At 33.1% G+C, this 7,390-nt stretch overlaps 1 protein-coding gene across 1 annotated transcript; it reads left to right on the plus strand.

Annotated features, from left to right (window-relative positions):
- The first annotated feature begins 2,651 nt into the window (after window positions 1–2,651).
- LOC131614213 (uncharacterized) lies at window positions 2,652–6,612 on the plus strand. Its single transcript, XM_058885834.1, has 3 exons — window positions 2,652–2,695; window positions 3,485–3,593; window positions 6,341–6,612. The coding sequence occupies exons 1-3, from the start codon at window positions 2,652–2,654 to the stop codon at window positions 6,566–6,568; spliced, it is 381 nt and encodes a 126-aa protein (XP_058741817.1). The 3' UTR covers window positions 6,569–6,612.
- Window positions 6,613–7,390: the final 778 nt, after the last annotated feature.

Genomic DNA, 7,390 nt, shown 5'->3' on the forward strand with positions numbered 1-7,390 from the left:
TACAACCTTGAAAAGTCCTTGTGATTCTTGCTTTTGTATCTTCAATGTGATTTTTGGATGAATGCATAATTTAATCTTTTGTTTGCAAGATTGTTGGATGAGTGTTAAAAGTCCTTCACCTTTGTGTGTTCTTCATCCATTGATGAAATTTTGCTAGGTGTGATTCATGAGATAGCATGTATTGTTTTAGAATGTTTTGTATGCTTTTTGTACTTAGGATTAGTTTCATTTACATGTTGTTGTTGTAGGATAGTGGTAAGTATTTACTTTGTTTATACGTTTTTGTATTGAACCATACATTTGTTTTTGGTTTTCAAAACTTGTTGATTCACGATTCTTTGGTTTATTACTTTTGATTCTTTGATTTATTTGACATTGTTTGAGGACAAACAAAGTTTTAAGTTGGGGAGAGTTTGATAAGTGCCAAAATGTTGTTATTTAGAGTATATAATTGTGGCACTTATCGATTCTATTCATTCTGTTTTTGTAATAAAATCCCCACTTTTGTGTATATATTCACATTATTTAGTTTTCATATGTTTTATATACCGTTTAATAGTTTTTCCTGTGTTTTTATAGGTATTCATGCTTATTGGAGCCTCGAGGAATAAAGTGTCGAAGGCACGGCTCCGATTACGCGATTTTGGATCAAATAAGCAAGTTTTGTGCAGAGAGCGCCGCTGAGCGGCGTGTAAGCGCGCTTTCCAGGGGCGAACCAAATTTTTCTGGCCGCTAAGCGGTGACTCTGGCCGCTAAGCGGAGGCCTGTTTACTGTTCTTGATATTTTTGTAATACGTGTAGTCCGCTAAGCGAGATTTGGCCGCTAAGCGGCCGTAGCAGAAAATGTGTTTATATTCTTTCATTTGAACCATTTTAGGGTTATGGTTTTGTGAAAATTTTAGTTCCAACTCCATCATTTTCATTCTTAGATTAGGATTAGCTTAGAAAACAACACTGGGTCATGCACTTGGAAGATCGGAGGTGGATTTCTCATCAACCGGAGCTGACAACCCGCGAGATGTTTGGTTTATCTTCTCTATTCTTTGTGTATTTCTTTTGTGTTGGGTTTGTTTGTATATTTACTTGAATCTTATGTATATTTACCGATTATAATGTTATGTTTAACTTGCTTTACAAATCTGTGTTGGTTGTTGTTCTGGATTTTTGCTCTATGCTGGGGATTTGAGTTGCTTTAGAGATAAACTGCTTGAATCCTTATCTAGGATGATTATCTGTTGGTTCTGAACTCTAGAGATAGATTTAGAGCTAGCATTCACTGTTTGTATCTGTTCTTAATGCTTTCGTGTTTGAGCGGCGCGCGAGAGATCGCCGACGCGAGAATACGGATGTTCTCGTGACTTCGCGTTAGAGATAACCTTAATTGTGAGATGATCTCGTTTGTGCTCCAGAGATGGACGCTTATGTGAGAGATACGTGATAACATAGATGAGTATCGTAGGTTGAGTATAACGGGTTGGTAAATGTATGTTTGTGAAGAGTGAATATATTTACAATCCTGATAAGTTATCTCTCTTCTAAGAATGTGTTTATTCTTTTCCTGTCTATATCTTTGTTTACTTTTTGCTCATTCAAACCCGAGCTCTAAACCGTAGAAACTGTTGAATGGCATCTCTCCATCTCTGAGGACGATAATTCCCGGATCAATATTTCCAAATCTTTTTTTCGTTGCTTGCCCTATACTGCATTCAACAATGACCCTTTTAAATCCAATTGAAAGACTTCCTGCCCTCCCATGGTATTGATAGACCCTTTCGCCCGAAAGATTTAAAGACATGAAAGACAAACTTAGGGTAGGTAGTTCTCAATTGCTTGCTCACACATTCAAAAATTTCAAATTACTTTTCACACCTCCTTTTCAAAACAATTTCCAAAAGGCTACGCTTATTTACAAGCTAAAGTCCTTATTCAAAAATCTTTTTACTATTCACACACGACACTCTTTCAAACACTTCAAACAAACAAGTGAGCTCAGCAATTAAGAGCCCATGGATAACCATGGATGCAAAGGGTGTCTTACACCTTCCCTTTGTATAACCTACCCCCCGAACTAAAAATCTTTTTAAAAGGTCTTTTTCTGTTCTTTTAGCCTTTCTATTAAATTGGATAAAATAAAAGTCGGTGGCGACTCTTGCTATCTGCAACATTTCAAAAAAGGTCAGTTCACCGTATTACAGAACTGGCGACTCTGCTGGGGATGCTTTCGAATAAAAGAGGGGTTACCTTAAAGTTTAGGATCACTTAATGTTTGTTTTGCTTGCTTTATTTTTTCAGGGCTGTTTCGGGAATTAAATGAAGGACGAATCCTATACCCGAATTCAAGTACACTTAAGATAGGAGTGCATAGTCATGGCGACCTCTTTCACATATGTGGGAGATGAGTCAATATGAAGTTCACGCTTGAGTTAGGACTCCATAGATATATGCACACCTTTCTCAAATGAGGGGGTCTATGTATGTAACTTTGGGTGCGCCGGAGCTCAAGGACCTTTAGTTACCCTTTAACCCATATTGGCCTTTAGGAACGTAGTGGGGGGACTACTCTTGACAAATGTTGAGAACCTACTCGCTACCCGATACTACAATTCAGATAGGTTCTTTCTCAAAGTATCATTGCATGATGCGAATGTATCATGTCCGAGGGTGCTTTAGAAGGGGTGACAATTCTGAATAAATTGTAGAACCCGTTGCTGATTTCTCTTTATCCATAGAAGTACCTTTGGGGAAGGGTAGTTACCTAGTCAAACTCCATGCAAGCCTTTAAACCTAAGGACATTTGTGTGATTTGCTTGTGTGTGCTACTAACCCTTCTATTTCCTTGCAGGATTTGCTTGTAGGACATTCGTCCTTATTACCTTATGCTTTACCTATTGTATTGCATTCGTATGACATCATGACATCATAACATCACATGTTAACTAACCCTTTCAAGGATCTTGGAAATTTAGGGCGCACAATTTCAAGTGCCCTTGTCAAAGGACTAAATTCTCATCAAGGGGCAAGAGGATTTATTTTCCTCTGGCCATATGTCTTCCAATTCAGAGACTCTACACCTATCAAGGGGAAAGAGGATTTATTTTCCTCTTGTCGTATGCCTTCCAGTTCAAAGACATCATACCTATCAAGGGGCAAGAGGATTTATTTTCCTCTAACCATGTACCTTCAAATTCAGAGATATCCCGAATCAGAGGCGATGACCCACTCGGTATGGTGAGCTTGATTCTCAAAGAAGGACATTTAAAGACAAAGACCAAGATTCTTCAGACGAAGCGGTGACCAGTCATTTCCTAATGTCGCAAACTAAATTTCCTAACGATCATTGAAATCATTGCACCTACATTCATAAACATTGCATAACAGGTTTCCGCAACAGGCGACCCATTCTCTCTCACTGTTTATTTCAGCATAAATGGATCTCGAGCAATCACATAATTAGTCAACTTGTGTTCCAAATATTGAAACATAGATATATCAACCACATAACAACCAATCTTAGCTTATATAGAATTGACACTGATCCCATCTTTTCTGAAGCAACCACTGCTATCTCCAAAATTATCGGAAAACCCGAAAAGGTATTCCAATTTAATTATCTCAGTTTTTTTTAATTTCATGCAAAGTTTATATATGATTCTGAGTTTCTTTTTGTCTCAATCCTTTGATGGGGTTCTGGTGAGTTTTGATTGAAGTAATTTAAAAAATATTTTAATTTAGGATATTGTTAGCTGGAGATTTCGATTGAAGGATATGTTTTTTGAAGAATTAGAGTTCGAAGAAGAAGAAGATGGCTTTCGGTGGCCATTCTTGAGAATAAATGGTTTTTAAAGGCCATTTCTGAGGATGTTATTTATGATGAAGATGATTGAAATTGAAACTAAATTGAGATAGATTGTCTTTGAGACTTAAGTGTTTTTCGAAATACAAAGAGTACTGAAGCTTAGCGTGTTTCGTTGCATTCTCACTAAAGATCACGTTGCCACGTATCGAAAGAGAATTCAGGAGGGAGGATTTGAATTTCGAAATATTCTGTATAACCGGACAAGGACAGATGGCGCCCCAGGGATTCGAAACGCATGCATGTAAGCAACGTGGCATTTCGTTAGCGTAGGACCGTTAGGGTCGAATTAGTATAAATAAGGGTCTTAGTATCAGGATCTAGTGTGTTTATTTTGTACAAATCACTCACAAATTACTGAAGTATCAAGTGTTAAGAGAAAGAGTTTGCTGAGAAATGTACGTATGACATCACACCTTTAATATGTTTGTATTTCTATTTGCAGAATCAAAGTGTTTTTAAGTTTCTTTTACTTTTCGCCCAGTTTTTTCCTTCAATTCTAGTTTTCTTTTCGATAAGTCTTTACATTCTTGCACTTTACATTCCTGAAGTTTACATTTCTTTACATTTTCGTCAAAATTTTTATTTACATTTATAACCAGTTTTATGTTTCAGTTGTATACATTATTTGTTAGTTTACTTCGCAAGTTATTTGCATGTTCATACTATAACCAAGTTTCGAAGCAAAATACCAACAAATATGAGCCAAATTTTCTCGAAAGACAACTATTTGACTATGTCCTAGGATCAATTTAGTCGATCCTGCGAGTAACCAAAGTATATTTATAGTTTGGAGGACTAACGGTTGTTTACGGTAAACAAATATGTAATTATTCAGAGACAAGGTTTTGTTTGTTCCACCGTAGGTTAGTGCTTAGCAAATTGATGATGTGTCTTACATTGGTGTGAATATTTAATTATAGTACCAAAGAAAAACAAGCATGTTTGGTTTCATATTGGTTATGTTAATCATTCTGAGACAAAGTTGGGGGCTTTGATTCGGGGAAAGGCAATAATTTCAGTATTCTAAATCATTGCTGACTTGAAAATATTAAGAGCATGAGTCTTAGTTAAAAATACACACACACAGATTTATAATGCATATACATACTGAAACTCTGAAAGTAATATTTTTTATTTAATAACATAAGAGATTATAGAGATTATTGTCGTCAACTAATTTAAAAATCTCGATATAACTTAATAGCATATATGATAGGGATTGATTGACAGTGTACAATTATTTTATATTATCAGTATATTTTTTTTATAAAATAATATAGTTTTAAAAATTATTATTATTAAATATTACACTTTTTATTATGTTTTAGACTCATCTAAAAAGTTATTTTTTTAATGAGTAATTTTTTATTTTTAATATAACTTTTATTTTTTTTAAATTATAACATTTAGTTAATATAATCTATATCATTTTCAAGCAAATTCTTTTATTTTATATTTATGATAAATATAAAATACAATATTATATAATAAAAATATGCAAAAATACTATTTTTTTATTCTATTATTTATATTTTTAATATTTATAGAAGAATTCATTACATTACTTATTTTAAAATGGGAAAGTGTTATTTTTTCAGAGCATTCTTAGCCAAAAAGAAATTAATATTTTAAAGAACTTTTTAGTGAATCATTGTCATGATTATCTTAATTTCAATTAACATTTATAATTTTATTTAAACATTATTCAATAAATATTCCTCTAATCTATTTATATAAAAAAATTAAATATATATTAAATAACTAGTGCAATATATAAACGGAATACATTATTTATTTAATAATCTAAACATTAAACTATGTATAATTTTCAATTTACTATCTTCTTTTGTATTTTAGATAAAGACACTCTAGTAAATATATTTGTTTATATTTTCTTAATAAGAATAGAATGATCGGTTAATCAAATAATTTAAGAAAGAGAGTTTTTTTTTTTTTTTTTTTTTGGATTAACTTGTCAAATTATTTCTTGACTTTGAAAAACATTTTTAACTTGTTCTATGAGTTTATAATTATTTTTAAAAAATAACAATTCTATTATAGTGTCAAATTAATTCTTGTATTTAATCATTTACTATCTATGGAAGCTTTATATTATAAATTTTCACTAAATCCAAAAGTAATTTAGCAATTTATTCATCATATTTTACACGTGTACTAATGAGGTTGTAGCCAAAATGTGAATGTGACTTTACATCCACCACCTTTCTTTGGGGACCTCTTCACCAGCACCACAATTATTTGTGTGTTTGTGGTACAACATAAAAAGCTGAAAAGATATTGTGTTTCTTTTGGACAGCTTTTAAGTCATTGTTATTGTATGTCGTAGTTTCGAATTTGCGTATCTGTATCCGATTGTATCTGATGTTTTAATATTTATTATTTTTTATAAAAGAAAAAAATTGTACTGTATTTACTGTGACGTTTTTCTAAATAATTTATATTGTGAACATGGTAATTGTGCAGTTTGTGATGGTGCTATTGAAGTCATCAGTGCCGATATCATTTGAAGGTAACAAAGAACCAGCTGCTTATGGTGAGATAATATCAATGGGAGGTATAGATAAACAAGTGAAGAAGAAACTCATTGATACACTTGGCACAATATTGCAGTCAACACTCTCTATTCCAAGAACACGTTTTTTTCTCAAAGTCTTTGATACTACTGCTTTTCCTACACGCTCCAAAATGTAATGATTTCATAGTTGTAGTACCATAGTCACAAGATTGTACTCTAATCATCATCACAATTTGTTTTTATGGAGTTATTCAATTGTCATGACTATCCAACAATTAGTACTCCATCTGTCCCAAAATAAGTGTCTTTTTAGTCATAAAAAGTTGTCTCAAAATAATAGTCTCTTTACTTTCCCAATGCAACATTAACTAACTTTTACCAAATTTACCTCTTATCTACACGCTTTTCAAGTCATGACAATATATAATAACCAATAGTAATTAAGGGTAATTTTGTAAAAATGTTATCTTTATTGACTCAATCATTACTTTTCTTAATCTGTGTGTAACAACCTTAAACGACATTTATTTTGAGACGCAGGTAGTAATAATTAGGATTCAATTTCACTCTACCATCCAGTCAAATGTTCCACAATCCAAAATATCATCATTAACACACAACTATGAGTATCAACAACAATTAAACAACATCAAGTAGTGGACTATAACACTATTTTCCAATTTGAATTAGGGGTGGCAAAACGGGCCGGGGACGGCCAGGCTACCCGCGCACCCGCCAAAAAATGGCGGGTTGGGTTGAGATTTTAGGCTCGCCAAAGCCCGCCCCGCCAAAATCCGCCGCCCGCCATACCCACCCCGCCAAAGCCCGCCGTTCGCCAAAGTCCGCTCCTCCTTCAAAACTCACTCTTTTTTTAGTTAATTCTAGTAATTGCAATTCTTGATGAATTATTTTATACATTTATTTATAAATATATGTAATATTTTTTTGAGTAAATTTGTTAAAAAAATTACTTTTATAAAAATTTGTTTTAAGAAATA

This window comes from Vicia villosa, linkage group LG6 (genome assembly GCF_029867415.1).
Source record: "Vicia villosa cultivar HV-30 ecotype Madison, WI linkage group LG6, Vvil1.0, whole genome shotgun sequence".
In the NCBI taxonomy this organism is placed as follows: domain Eukaryota; kingdom Viridiplantae; phylum Streptophyta; class Magnoliopsida; order Fabales; family Fabaceae; genus Vicia; species Vicia villosa.